This window comes from Marmota marmota, unplaced genomic scaffold (assembly GCF_001458135.2).
Source record: "Marmota marmota marmota unplaced genomic scaffold, marMar, whole genome shotgun sequence".
NCBI lineage: Eukaryota > Metazoa > Chordata > Mammalia > Rodentia > Sciuridae > Marmota > Marmota marmota.
The window spans coordinates 17,302,289-17,317,719 of NW_025999880.1; the positions used below are offsets into that span (position 1 = coordinate 17,302,289).

Sequence of the window (15,431 nt, forward strand, 5' to 3'; positions counted from 1 at the left end):
AAGCAGAGAAATAAAATTAAAATACCAATAAGTCAGGTGAGAGTGTGAAGAGAAAGCCAAAAGAATAGGAGATCTTTGCCACCTACAGGTGGCAAAGATCTTCAGAATATACAGTGAACACAATAAAAGGAATACCAGGAAACTATTAACATGATCAATAAGTGGGCAAAAGGACTAAACAGACACTTCCCAAAAGAATAAATACAAGCAATCAATAATACACATGACTCTGGAAAGCAATATGGAGACACCTTAGAAAAAAGGAATAGAAGTACCATATGCCCCAGGTATCTCACTACCCAGCATATATCCAAAAGATATAAAAACCAGCATACTATGGTGATGCAGCCACCTCAATGTTTATAGCTGTACATTTCAAAATAGCCAAGCTATGAAACCAACCTAGGTGCCCTTCAACTGATGAATGGATAAAGAAATTGTGGTATATTCTGGAGTTTTAGCCATAATGAAGAATGACATTATGGATTTGCTGGTAAAGGGATGGCAATGGAGACAATCATACTAAGTGAAATAAGTCAGTTCTCAAAAGTCAAGGGTCAAATGTGTTCTCTCATATACAGAAGCTAATCCAAGGTAAGGGTTTGAGGAGAGAGAGAGAGAGAGAGAGAATCAGCACCAAGAAATTCAGGACTGCCTTTCTCTAAAGTTGAAGTCTATAACAGTTGTGGAACTTAGCTCCCCAAGAGCAATGGGATCGTTGAGATCACAGTCTAGAAAAACCCAAAAGGAGATAATAAACTATAAAAAATTATCATGGGTATAAGTATACAATGGTGGCATTACAGCAAACACAACTGGGGCAGAGGAGCATGTAACTCACAAAGAATTAGGGATAGTGATAAGAGAATGTGGAGTTGCTCCCAGTAGGAAGTAGGGAACCACACGTGGTATACCTGGAAGCTCTGTGGATTGGTATCTATGTCAGAATACATGTACTTGCATATATCTATCAATCTATCTATCTATCTATCTATCTATCTATCTATCTATCTATATACATACATACATATCTTACAGATGGGTTTATTTCCAGTTGTAATGAGTGTATTTTCCTTAAAGTACCTCAATATTCTTATTCTGTTATTTGTATTGATATTTTCTCTTTGTTTAATTTTAATTTTTATTTGTTCTTTTCAGATATACATGACAGTAGAGTGCATTTTGACACAGTATACACACAGGCAGAATAACATATTCTAATTAGGATCCCATTCTTGTAGTTGTAAAGGATGTGGCATTTCACTGGCCCCATATTCATATATGAACATAAGAATGTTATGTCTGATTCATTCTATGGTGTTTTCCATCCCACATAGGTATATTTTTCAAAGGTTAAGATTAAATGAGCAAAGGGCTGAGGTCATGTGTTCAGGTGGAAAATCATGATTCTTCCTCCAGACTCCAGTACTGGTACAGATCTCAGAACTGCGACCCATCACCTGGAAAGGAGGCCATTCATTCAAGAGACAGGACCACAGCACATATAAGCACTCATCTGTGTGGTCCATTTCCAAACATACCGTTAGCAATCTACTCAGGAAAAAAATGGGATACTCACATATTGATATGCTGTTGGATAGCAGAGCAGAGGCAATACCCACAGTACATGCAAAAATGCCAACAGTTCTCATTATAATAAGATTGTAGTGATCAGAAAATAAATAAAGTCTTGGCCCAGGGCCCGCATTCTTGCTACTGGGTCAACAAACACACCTGGTGGTCATTTACCTGGTTCACAAATGTAAAATCAAGCACATTTTTTTCCTTGAGTTACAAAGTAAGAATATATATATATATATATTTAATTGTTATGGTACTAGAGATTGAACCCAAGAGGAGCTCTTAACCACTGAACCACATCCCCAGACCTTTTTATTTTATTTTATTTTCATGTTGACTCAGGGTCTCACTAAGTTACTTAGGGTCTTGCTAAGTTGCTGATACTGACTTTGCACTTTGCTGATGCTGAGCCACTGGGATTACAGGTGTGCACCACCACACCTGGCCAGAGTAAGAATATTATAAAAGGCCAAATAAAAGCTGTGGATCTGCCTTACCATCACCACCATCCCTTAAGAAATCTAGAAACCAAAAATCAGAAATTAGTGCTATCTTGAAAGACTTCATAAATGAAGCAGAATTGAATCCCATATTGTTTCCAGAAAATTTACTAGGATAGCCTCCACAAAACCAGGTGGATCATAACTGCCCCCAGTGGATGACCACCAGACCTATCAAATTAATAAAAGATACAAGTAAAGCTAATGTGATAGATATAGAATCCTGCCTACAATAGATTAACATAGTCTATGATGTCTGGGGTGCGTGGATATTTAACTGGGAAATAAAACCTTCAGAATCTTCAAGGAAGGAGAGGCAGAAGTGGGTTCAGTTGACACGGAACCAAAAGCAGTATCAACTTGCTGTCTTGACCCAGGGCTAGGCAAATTCTCTTCCTCTTTGTCACAATGAAGTCCAATATGAAGTGGACATTCTGGACACCCCAATGAGGCTAGCAATGATCATGATATCAATGATATCAGGCCAGTGAGATCTGATGAATTGAATAATAAACATACCTAATATAGAAATGTCGTTAAAACACACATGCCCCTCCCTAACGATGGGATATAAATCTCTCAAAGCTTCCAGGCATCTCCACATTAATGCCATGTTCAAAAGTTGTAACTGGAGAATTCCAGGACATCTTCATCTGAATGCATGATGGTCTGTTGTTGTTTAGATATGACGTATCCCCCTAAAGCTCATGTGTGAGACAATACATGGAAGTTCAGAGGCAAAATGATAGGATTATAAAACAGCCTAAACCCAGTAAGTGCCTTAATCCACTTATAGGAATTAAATGGACAGTAACTGTAGGCAGGTAGGGAGTGGCTGGAGGAGGTAGGTCACTGAGGCCATGCCTTTGGGGTTGATATTCTGTCCCTCATGAGTGGAACCATCTCTCTTCTTCTTCATTGTCATTTCCTGATCTGCTTGGCTCCTCCACACCCTTTGGAATTCTGTAGTGTCTCATATTAGGCCCAGAGCAACAGCGTCAGCCATCTAAGGACTGAGACTTCTGAGTCCCTGAGTGCCAAATAAACCTTCTCTCCTCTACAATGGTTCTGTCAGGTCTTTTGCTTAGAACAATGAAAAAGTTGACTGAAACACTATCCCTCCAGAGACTAACACAGAGGTCCCATAAGGTACCATGCCTGAGGACATCAGCCAGTTATTTGTTTTCTGACTGGAGTTGGCATTTAGTCTGGGTAAGTATCTGCCTTTTCTGGGTAAGTATCTTTCAGTTCTCAAAAAGAAATATAAATTGTTAATAAACATATGAAATATTGTTCGTCATCTCTAATAATTAAGAAAATGCAAATCAAAACTACATTGAGTTTTCATCTCACTCCAGTCAGAATGATAATTATCAAGAACACAAATAATAAATGTTGCAAGGATGTGGTAGAAATGATACACTTACACATAGTTGGTAGGACTGCAAATTAGTGCAACCACTCTGGAAAGCAGTATGGAGATTCCTGAAAAAAAATGGGAATGGACCTACCATATGCCCAAGCTATCCCACTGCACAGTATATACCCAAAAGTTTTCAAATCAGCACACTACAGTAATGCAGCCACATCAATATTTATAAGCACCACAATTCACAACAGCCAAGCAATAGAGTCAACCTAGGTGCCCTTTAACAGATGAAAAGATAAACATAAAGTAGTAAATATACACAGTGGAGTATTACTCAGCCATAAAGAAAAATTACATTATGTCATTCGCTGGTTAATGGGTGAAGCTGCAGACTACCATGCTAAGTGAAATAAGCCAATCACAAAAAGACAAAGTGAAATTATACTGTTACCATGTGTGCCTGTATGTATATGTAATGACAAATACCATCATTGTTATGATTATAAAAAAAGGTGGAAATGTTTAATCTTAGAAGAAAAAGAAGACATATAGTGAGATTCTATTTATATAAAATTTAAAGGCATGTATAGCTGAATTTCACAGTTGAAATGTATATATAGCTGGATAAAGTACAAAGAAAAATCAGGATAGCAATTCTCCATGGTGGAGGGAGGGAGGCGGGGTCAGAAAAAGACATACAAGAGTCCTTGGTGATGTCAACAGTCCCTTCCTGGACTTGAGCTTTGTGCCTATATATACTTGCCTGATAATTATTTATAACACTATACAGATATACCTTGTACACATTTAACAACAAATGAAATTTCCATAATAAAAAACTGTGGAATTTTTAAAATCATTTTGTTGTTACTGCTTTCTCTGGTGTTGGGCATATTATCCAGGGATGCTTTAAAACTGAGCTAAACCACAAGCTCATGTTATTTTTACTTTGATATAGAGTCTTACTCACGTGTCCAGGCTGACCTCCCTCACACTTGGGATCCTCTTGCCTCAGCCTTCTCAGTGTATGGCATTGCAGGTGTGTGCCCTTGGGGCCAATAAAAGTTTTCCTAAGAAATCAGGTGAGTGGAAATATTCCTTCAAAAAATAAAATACAATTTTAGATAAGAAATGAATGAAGATATTTCAAGGAAAAATAGAAATCTAATCAATGCTAGGCAGAAACTTTTATTACTTTAAATACTACTCTGATTACATATACAACTTTATACCCAAACTGGTAATACTGGTTAATACGTATTCTTAATTATTTGAAAGCAACATGATTTTCATTGTAATAACTGAGCTGAATTAAAAGTACATTAATTTCCCTATCAACCTACATGGTTCTTGTAGGTGTCTCCATTTAGAGCATGGTTATGGGTTGAATATAAACTCCCCAAAGCTCCTGTGTTTAGGTAAAATTGTTCACAGGTGAAATAATTAGACAGTGGGGGCTACTTTTAAAGAACTGAGTGATAACTGCAGGCAGACGGAGCATGACTGGAGGAGGTGGGTCACAGGGGATTCCCTGGAATTATGCCTTTTCCATGTGGCCCCGTCCCCCTTTTTGCATCCTGGCTGTGATTAATGGATCAAGGCTTCTTCACCATACCTTTCTGTCATGTTTGGGTCCAATGCAGTGTTGTCTGTCCAGTGTGGACTAAACCTCTAATATCATGATCCAAAAATAAATCTTTCCTCCATTAAGTAATTCTTATCATGTATTTTGGTCACAGAGGAGAAAGGCAGACTTACACAATTACAATGTTGTTACTAACACACTGTAATTCAAATAATTCAAAAAATAAGAACACTGAAATCAGGTGTTTGCTAAGAAAGCTAAACTGATGGGAATATTACAAGGATCATATTCCTTAGGACTGTAATTAAAAAAAATGATGAAGAACTGAAGGATGCCATCATAGAAAGGCCAAATAGTTTCTTCCTTCCTGTTTCTTGACACACAGGAGACCAACTAATGGACTGGCAGCATTCCTCATTTTTAGGAACAGTAGTCAATGGCTTTTCACATTGGAATTTGGTGACCTTTGCATGTTGACTTCATCCTCAATCTGAATATATGTCAGCTGATTCCAATTATCAAGATATCTGTTTACTTCTATCACTCTGATTTCCTTTTGGTTTTTGGTTGGTTGTTTGGTTTTGCATTCTTAGAACATAAAACATACATGGTGAAATAAGATTAATAACCATAACAATAAAAAAAGAGAATACATAGCATCTTCAGAGTCCAGCAATCAGTGGAGACAGTAAATGGCAGGTTGGAGTTATATGGGGAATGAGGAACCTCAGTGGTTTAGATTAATGGGAAAAAAAAGTGGTATACAAACACAATTGAATAGTACTCATAAAAAAGAATGAAATTATGGCATTTGCTGATAAATGAATGCAACTGGAGATTATTGTGCTAAGTGAAATAAGCCAATCCCAGAAAACAAAAGGCCCAATGTTCTCTATGATATGTGGATACTAACACACAAAAAGCGGGTATCGGGAGAAAGAATAGAAGTTCATTGTATCAGACAAAGGAGAATGAAGGGAAGGGAAGGCAGATGGGTATAGGAAAGACAGTAGAATGAATCCGATATAACATTCCTATGCTCATATAACTACACAGCCAGAGTGTAAGTTCACATCATGTACAACCACAAAAATGGGAAGTTGTACTCCATGGATGTATAATATGTCAAAACGCTCTACTGTCATGTGTATCTAAAAAGAAAAAAATTAAAACTTAGTGTTCATTTAAAATTTTTTAAAATAAATAAATGAATACATAAAAAGCATAGCCCAAGTTTACCTTTAGATTTGTTCTTACAAAAAAGAAAAACACCCAGTTTCACTACATTGTTTCTACCTGAAAAATCTCTTTGTGTTCAATTAAATTTCAAGATGGACATCAAGATTTAGAGTATGGAACAGGAAACATGTCCTAATGGCCTTCCTGCTCTCACACATGATCTATGTTGCACATTCAAAACTTCTTTCCCCAGAAGGCCCATAAGAATGATGCATCAGAAAAAAATGAAGCCTTATATTTTTCTATGCCCAGGAAGAATTATGAAATCCCAAAGTCAATCCTTCCCAAGACAGATATGATATACTCTGCACACTGACACTGAAGACCACCAGGAAGAGGCAGAATGTCATGTGGACACCTCCATTTGAGGAAGGAGAGCTAGAAAAACACTTCAGAGATGATTAAGGAAGAAGAGCTGACAAATGAATCCAATCACAATGGGAAAAGATCACACATTTTCCATGCAACTGGAAATTAAAACCAAAAATAAATGGGCCTGATTTGATAATTGCCTGTTTACTAATACAAACAATTACAAGGAAAGGGTGTTGCATATGAAGACAGCAGCCCCTTTGCAGGGTATAAAAGGGGACGTGGGTCAGAGAGACCTCCAAACCTTTGAAACCCACCTTCCTGGAAACACCCCCAGAACCTCCAGTCTCAGACACCATGTGCAACTCCTGTTGTGGCTCCTGCTGCTCTGGCCAGGGGTGTGGCTGCTGCCAGCCCAGGTGCTGCCAGACCACCTGCTGCAGGACCACATGCTGCCGCCCCAGCTGCTGTGTCTCCAGCTGCTGCAGCCCCTGCTGTGGTGGCTCCAGTGGCTGTGGAGGTTCTAGTGGTTGTGGCTCCTGCTGCTGCTGCCCCACTTGCCTCCAGACCACCTGCTGCAGGACCACCTGCTGCCGCCCCAGCTGCTGTGGGTCCAGCTGCTGCAGCCCCTGCTGTGGTGGGGGCTCCAGTGGCTGTGGCTCCTGCTGCTGCCGCCCCACCTGCTGTAGGACCACCTGCTGCAGGACCACCTGCTGCCGCCCCAGCTGCTGTGGCTCCAGCTGCTGCAGCCCCTACTGTGGTGGCTCCAGTGGCTGTGAAGGTTCCAGTGGCTGTGAAGGTTCCAGTGGCTGTGGCTCCTGCTGCTGTCGCCCCTGCTGCTGTGTCTCCACTTACTGCCACCCTTGCTGCTGCCGCCCCATCTGCTGTAGGACCACCTGCTGCCCCCCCAATTACTGTGGCTCCTGTTGATGCGCCCTATGTGCTGACAGTCTGTGCAGCCGGCCTCCTTGCTCCCAGTCACCCCAGGAGCTACATATCAGCTCCTGCAGACCCTCTGCTGCACATCCCAGTGCTGCCCTCACCTGCTGGGCTTCCAGCTGCTGCCCCCCTGTTTGTCTCCAGTCCACCTGATGCTCCCAGTCTGCTCTAGTGGTTCCTGCTGCTGAGATCTGACCTCATCTCTGTTCTTCAACCAGTGTCCTCCAGGGCCTCCATCTCTCAGCCCCACAGGATGCAATAACAAGACACTCCCATCCCCCACTGCCTGCTCAGTCTCTGACCAATGTCAGCCTCCCTCTACTCTCATCTTACCCCTTTGGATAGTATTGCTCTCTGACTTGCTGTCTCATGTGGACATAGACCTGCATCTTCAATAAATATACAACACCCATAATGGCCTCGTGTCTCTTTCTTTTTCCCTTTTGAGTTGCTGTGCTACTCTGATTTTATATGTATATTTTTTTTGGGGGGGGAGCACATCTATCAAATTTAAAAACCATAACAGACCATCTCAGATGACCCTACTCCACTCTGTGAGCACTTGTCATCCTAATATCTGAAGATGGTTGGAAAGCAAGCCCCTGGAACTCCCTGCCTGAGGGCTTTGTGCGAATGGAGAGAGACCTCTGGGCAGGAGGGTTTAAGGATCCAGGAGCAGAGCTCACCCAGTGACTGGGAGTTGGTGCAGAGAAGCTCCAGCTCAGTGTTATCTGGGTGGTCCTTCCAGTCCTCCCTAGGTCCTCTGAGGGACTGGACCTATTATGACCTGAGTGTTGTGCTGCTCATTGTCTCTGCCTTCTTTCTGCCCTGAATCAATTTCCAAATTCCCTGCAGTGCTCTGTGTGAATATTTCCCAATGTTCTAAGTCCTACATCATTTCTATCTGAATATTTTCAAAGCAACAAAAACGAGGACCCCTCTCCTCCCATTCTCAGTGTGGTGTCCTAACACAACCTTTCAAACAACATGGAAGGCCTCTATCTTGTCAGGTCAATCTTAGCTTGACCCTGTATCATACTGATAAATCTTTTTAACAAATGGTTATTTCCTACCAATCTCTTCACAGTGTCCTGAAGATAACACTGGATATACCACTCTATTACTGGACCTTAGGGACAGGGGACAATACCAGGTGGACACCCTCATCTTTGATGTCCTCCAGCCCTGGCTCTGAGTGATGGGCCTCAGTGCTTGTTGGCTTTGGCTGGAGGTTGTCCTCAGCTCTTTCCCTAATGCATCCCTGTCACACTGCAGCTAAATTCATCTCAGCTAGTGACAGAAGTACAGCCTGTAAAATAAGGCTTGTCACCTACAGGAAAATCTCAGTCTTTGTAACTTAAGTGCTGAATGTTGCTGCCACGTAGGAACTGAGCGCCCCTTAGCCTTGAGCGATGAGAATGTGGAGATGTGGCAAGGCACATGGGCTGTGTGTGTGTGGACGATGAGCATTGAGCGCACAGGGTGGACTGAACCCACGTTGTCCCCCATTTTGGTCGGCCTCGCTCTGGTCTTTTGCTTGCTCTGCCATGATCCCCACACAGCTCATGAGATGGGCATGGCCTCCCTAGATGTCAGTCAATCAGCTGACAGCAGACAACAGGAATCTAGACTCAAACCCCTGAAACTTGACCCTTTGCCTCATTTGGATGGCTTCTCCCCAATAAAAGGGTTCAGGATGTGCTCCTCACTCTCTTTCCAAGGACCCCTAAGGTCAGAGGAGCCGTCACAGTTCCCAAAGAAAAAGGTATTTCTCTGTCTCTGTGTGATTATTTCATGCAGCCCAGTTCACCTGGAGTGACCCTGAGTGTTTAGTCATGGGACGTGTCACTATTGGTCAGAAGGAAATTCTCAAAGGCGAGGCAATTACATAAACTACTTTATTACTCCCTTTACATTAATGAAATGAAATAACTGAGGCAATGCACTTACAAAAGGCAGCTTTATATCCAGTCACCATCAAGTGGCACTATATCTGTGGGTCTTTGCTGCGGTTGCTGTGTGGCAAAGGCAAGAAGCTTGTCATAGAGCAAACTGTCCCCGTCACCACCTAGAAAAACACAGAAAGGGCTGGTTTCCCCCAATTCCATTGGAAGGTCCATAACGTTGCCCAATTCAGTCAGTCTGGGAGGCCATCCTTGACCATAAGTATGTGAGGCACTATTCATATGTGAGGCACAGTAACTTTGAACATCCAGGATGTAGAAAAAGGTGGGGCCACCTGTCGGCTGCTCATCCCAGCTAGTGCAGAGTATTGAGCCATGCAATAGAAATATAAGATGTATACGGTGATTCTATTCATACAAAATGCAAAAGCATGTATACTAAAGTGTACAGTTTAAAAATATATATGTAGGTGGACAAAGTACACAGAAAAACAATGATGAGATATTTTCAAAATCAGTATGATGATTCTCCTTGGGTTAGCGAGGGAGATGACATCAAGAAAAGACAAGCAAGAGTCATGGTGATGCCAAATTCCTCTTCTTAGAGTTGAGATGGGGGCATGTAAATATTAGCCTGGTAATTATTTATGACCATATACATATCTATATATCTATATCTGTCTATCTATCTATATGCATACATGCATAAAAGTGTACAAGATATAAATATTTGTGTACAAAATATATATATTTGTATAGCTTGTATGCATATATTTTTATTTTGATATAGAGTCTCAGTATCGTGTTCAGGCTGACCTCACACTTTGATCCTATTTCCTCAGCCTTCTCAGCATATGACATTGCAGGCATTGCCTTTGGGACCAATAAGAAAGTGTTCTTAAGAAGTCAGCTGAACTGAAATATTCCTTCAAAAATTAAAAGAACAATTTTAGATAAGAAATGAATTAAGATACGTCAGGACAAATAATCAATCAATGCTAGGTGGACATTTTCATTACTTAAAATATTGCTCTGATTACATGTACCACTTCATATCAAATATGGTAATACTGATTAATACACATTCTGAAATATTTGAAAGCAACTGGATATTCATTGTTAAGCACCTAAGTTGAATGAAAAGTACATTAATTTTCCTATTGACCTACATGGTTATTCTAGGGGTTTCCATTTAGAGCATGGTTATGATTGAATATAAACTGATAAGATGTCTCCCTAAAGCTGCTGTGTTGAGATAGAATTGTTCACAGGTGAAATAATCAGATGGTGAGGAGTGAAAACAAAGGAGTCCATCCTAGTTTCAAATGACTGAGTGATAACTGCAGGCAGCTGGAGCATGGCTGGGGGAGATGGTTCAGAGGCGCTGGCACAGAAGGTGCTTCTTCCCTGTAGCTCCTTACATCTCTTCCTTCCTGGCTGCAAGTAATGCAGCAAAGTAAGGCACGTTCACCATGCACTTCTGCCATGTGTTCTGCATATCTTGGGCCCACAAAGTCCAAGCTACAGCGTCTGCTCAACATGTACTGAACATCTGGTATCATAAACCAACATGAATCTTTCCTCGTTAAGGTATAATCGTCATGTATTTTGGTCACACTGGTGAAAGGCTTTTAACCCATTCACTACATATGTAACACATTATGAGGCTATTACTAACAAACTGTGATTCAAGTGATCACAGTACATAGTAACTTTGGAAACAATACCTAGGTTGTATAAATTTGAAACCTGTTTTTCATTTACACCATATAGGGACATCTGAAAACAAATTCAGTTTTGTATGCCATTCTCTAACAGATATACTAGCACGATGTGTCCAGAATGCTCACAGATATAACCTAATTCCTAGGTGGAGCTTGCAAATGTCAAGTGTGTCTACCTCATTCAAATTTCTTCAGTGTTAAATTATCTGGATTATTTTGTACTGTGGCATTTGAAATAAAAAGAAAACTGTTTAGAGGGAAAACATTACACTCTGTTTATGACTCCTTCTCATAAAAGAAGTGAACTTCTTGTAGATCATCAGTAATCTCTGAATATGATCCAGATAGTATTTAACCATTAAGTTTCACCAGACCTCAGGTAGAGTTCAGCAAGGAGTGCACAGAGTCACGTCTCTCCTGTGTTGAGTTTGCTTCTTCACAGTGCAGGGCACTATCTACAGTGATTTCCCTTTGTGCTTGGTGCCCTAGTGGTCCACGCTCATCCATGGGAGTCTGTTGCTTTGGAATAAGAATTATCTAAAACCCTAAAGAGGAATATGCAATTTTTAAGTCCCCATTGCTCAAACTTTAGTGTTCCAATATCAGCATCAGTAACTCTGTTACTTAGATGCCATCAATTAAAACTTATTGATTTTGGTGACTTCTGTGCTTAACTAAAATTGACACAAATGCATGTCATGGGGACAATTTAATGAGGAGGGTCTCAAATTTGCATCCTACAAGGGTGAAGTGAGGAACATGAAAAACTTGTGATGTCCAGACCTTCCACAGAGCAATTTAATCAAAATCATTCTGGGCAGGAGCCAGCCATGACAGTTTGGAACACTCCCCAGGTCACTCCTGTAGTAGCCTACTGGAGAACCACTGGTGCCGGGCTCTCACATTCACTGGCCCATGATGGTAATACACTCTGCCTTTTATAGCTGGTCAAAAGAGTACTGTCATAGCTCCTAAACTTATACTAAATTATTTCTTCTGGAAATCAAAAAGCCAAACTTTTATTACTTTTTTGTGCACTTTGTCTTTCTTGTGCAAGAAATCCATGAAATATCTCCATGCTCAGAAAGTATGTTTATTTACCTACATCATATTCTCCAGTTTTACCAACACATGCCTTAAAAATAAGACCCAGTAAAATAGGTGTTTGCCACACAAGCTAACATGACAAAAATAGGTCCAGGGGCTTATTCTTTAAAGGACTGAACTGAGACATTAAAGACACATCAGAATACCATCACAGAGATACCCCTAGTCTCTGTGATTCACTTTCTTGACACACAGAGAACCAACTAAGGGTAACAGTATTCCTCATTGTTAAGAACAAGAGTCACCTGGCCATTAGCAATGACAGTTCTATCCTCTTTCAGCTTTGACTTCATTTCCCTAGGAATATATGTCATCTGGTATCCTGGAGACACCTGTTTCCTTTTCTGAATTCTTTCTGTGTGTTTGTTCAACAATAAGACCTAATCATTAAAATCGGATCAATGACCTCAATAAAAACAAAAGAGAGTGCAGTTTATCTACAGAGTTCAGTGACACCAGGGTACACCAAGGTGGCAGGTTATGAGTGGTATAAGGGGCAGGTTCCCTCAAGCATCATATGTGGATGGACAAGGGTGTTCAGGAAACCCAAGACTTGAGTCAATATGGCCTGACCCAACCACCAAGACAGGAAGCCAGAGCAGAAGGAAACAATTCCAAGCAGGTGGAGTGTTGAGGATCTGAACCTCCTGGTGATGCTGATTTTATCTCTGCAGCCACATCGCCTCATAGGACCCCCTAAGAACCATGCTGGCAATATGTTGCTGAATCAAATCATCCAAGGTTCACTATGTGTGTTTGCACTCACTAAAGGTCTGTGTCTCCCGTGAAGAGCTCCACAGCAGAGGGAATGCTTCAGTGGGGAATGGGGAAGTGTGCTAATGCCCTTCCTGCTCCCAAGACAAGGGTCTCTGTTGCACACTCAAACCTTCTTTGTCCACCAGATGCATAATGAAGGAGCCAGGAGATGAAAATGCAGCTTTTTACCTTTGGGTCCCCAGAAAGAAATAAGGGACACAGAAGTGGATCTTTACCAAGAGCAGACACGACTTACTGCCCACACTGCCTCTGAAGCCCACCAGACAGAGGCAGAATGTCACATGACACCCTCTCTGTGAGGAAGGAGAGCTAAAAAGACCCTTGAGAGATGACTCAGGAAGACCTAACCAATGACACCTAACACAGCAGGGAAGGGAAGTCATGTTTTCCAATTAACCTGAATATTTAAACAAAACTAAACAGGCCTAATTTGATAATTGCCTATTTACTAATACAAACAATAACAAGGAAAGAGTGTTGCATATGAAGTCAGCAGCCCCTTAGCAGGGTATAAAAGGGGACTGGGTCAGAGAGAACCTCCAAACCTTTGAAACCCACCTTCCTGGAAACACCCCAGAACCTCCAGTCTCTGTCACCATGTGCAACTCCTCTTGTGGCTCCTGCTGCTCTGGCCAGGGCTGTGGCTGCTGCCAGCCCAGGTGCTGCCAGACCACCTGCTGCAGGACCACCTGCTGCCGCCCTAGCTGCTGTGGCTCCAGCTGCTGCAGCCCATGCTGTGGTGGCTCCAGTGACTGTGGAGGTTCTAGTGGCTGTGGCTCCTGCTGCTGCCGTCCCACCTGCCTCCAGACCACCTGCTGCAGGACCACCTGCTGCCGCCCCAGCTGCTGTGGGTCCTGCTGTGGTGGTTCCAGTGGCTGTGGCTCCAGTGGCTGTGGCTCCTGCTGCTGTCGCCCCTCCTGCTGTGTCTCCACTTGCTTCCACCCTTGTTGCTGCCGCCCCATCTGTTGTAGGACCACCTGCTGCCCCCCCAACTTCTGTGGCTCCTGTTGATGCGCCCTATGTGCTGACAGTCTGAGCTGCCGGCCCCCTTTTTCCCAGCCACCCCAGGGGCTACATGTCAGCTCCTGCAGGCCCTCCTGCTACAGCACCAGAAGCTGCCAGAACCCCTGCTGCACATCCCAGAGCTGCCCTCACCTGCTGGGCTTCCAGCTGCTGCCCCCTTGTTTGTCTCCAGTCCACCTGATGCTCCCAGTCTGCTCTAGTGGTTCCTGCTGCTGAGATCTGACCTCATCTCTGTTCTTCAACCAGTGTCCTCCAAGGCCTCCACCTCTCAGCCCCCACAGGATGGAGCAATGGGACACTCCCCTCCCCAACTGCCTGCTCAGTCCCTGACCAATGTCAGCATGTTTGAATTTTCTCTAGCCTCCCTCTACTCTCCTCTTACCCCTTTGGATATTATTGCTCTCTGACTTGCTGTTTCATGTGGACATAGACCTGCATCTTCAATAAATTTGCAACACCCATAATGGCCTCATGTCTCTTTCTTTCTCCCTTTTGAGTTGTTGTGCTACTCTGATTTTTTTGGGGGGTGGGGGGTTAGGACATCTATCAAGATTTAAAAGCCATAACATTCCATCTGAGATGCTCCTCCTCTGCTCTGTGAGCATTTGTCCTTTTAGTGCCTAAAATGGGTTTGGAAAGCAAGCCCCTGGACCTTCCTGCCTGAGGACTTTCTCTGGATGAAGAGCGACCTCTGGGCAGGAGGGTTTAAGGGTCCAGGAGCAGAGCTCACCCAGTGACTGGGGGTGGGTACACAGAAGCTCCAGCTCAGTGTTGCCCGCGTGGTCCTTCCAGTCCCCATAGGTCCTCTGTGGGACTGGACCTCCTATGACCCAGTGCTGTGCTGCTCAGTGTCTCTGCCTTCTGTTCTGTGGGTCACTTTGCACATTCCCTGCAAGGCTCCTTGTGATCATTTCCAAATTTCTGAATCCTAAATCATTTCTATTAGAAACTTCTCAAGGCAACTGAGACTTAGATCCCTATAGTCCCATTCTCTGTGTTGTGGTCCTTCAACAGCTTTGCCATCATGATGGAAGGTCTCTGTGTTGTCAGGGTCAACCTTTTTGACCCTCTATCAAACTGGCAAATCTTCTTAACAAATTGTTATTTCCTACCAATCTCCTCATAGTTTCCTCAAGATATGACTGAATATATCACTGTATCACTGGATATGAGGGACAGGGGTCAATACCTGATTGGTACCTCTCACCCCTGATGTCTTCCATCCTCTGCTCTGAGTGATGGGCCTCAGGGCTTGTTTGCTGTTGAATGCAGGTTGTCCCCAGCTCTTTCCCTAATGTGTTCCTGTGACACTGTAGCTGGATTTGTCTTAGCCAGTGACAGAATAAGAGCCTGCAAAGTAAGGTTAATTAC

The 15,431-nt window shown here is 42.6% G+C and overlaps 1 protein-coding gene across 1 annotated transcript; it reads left to right on the plus strand.

Moving 5' to 3' along the window:
* The first annotated feature begins 6,904 nt into the window (after positions 1-6,904).
* Positions 6,905-14,511, plus strand: LOC107150702 (keratin-associated protein 4-7-like). The gene is made up of 2 exons (XM_015495835.2): positions 6,905-7,496; positions 13,681-14,511. The coding sequence occupies exons 1-2, from the start codon at positions 6,944-6,946 to the stop codon at positions 14,046-14,048; spliced, it is 921 nt and encodes a 306-aa protein (XP_015351321.2). The 5' UTR covers positions 6,905-6,943; the 3' UTR covers positions 14,049-14,511.
* The last annotated feature ends 920 nt before the right edge of the window (positions 14,512-15,431 follow it).

Excerpts from the sequence above, each read along its gene's own strand:
- LOC107150702 (XM_015495835.2), top strand. The coding sequence starts at position 6,944 with ATGTGCAACTCCTGTTGTGGCTCCTGCTGCTCTGGCCAGGGGTGTGGC. Across the intron at positions 7,497-13,680 it reads GACCACCTGCTGCCCCCCCA|GCTGCTGCCAGCCCAGGTGC; the intron begins ATTACTGTGGCT and ends GCCAGGGCTGTG.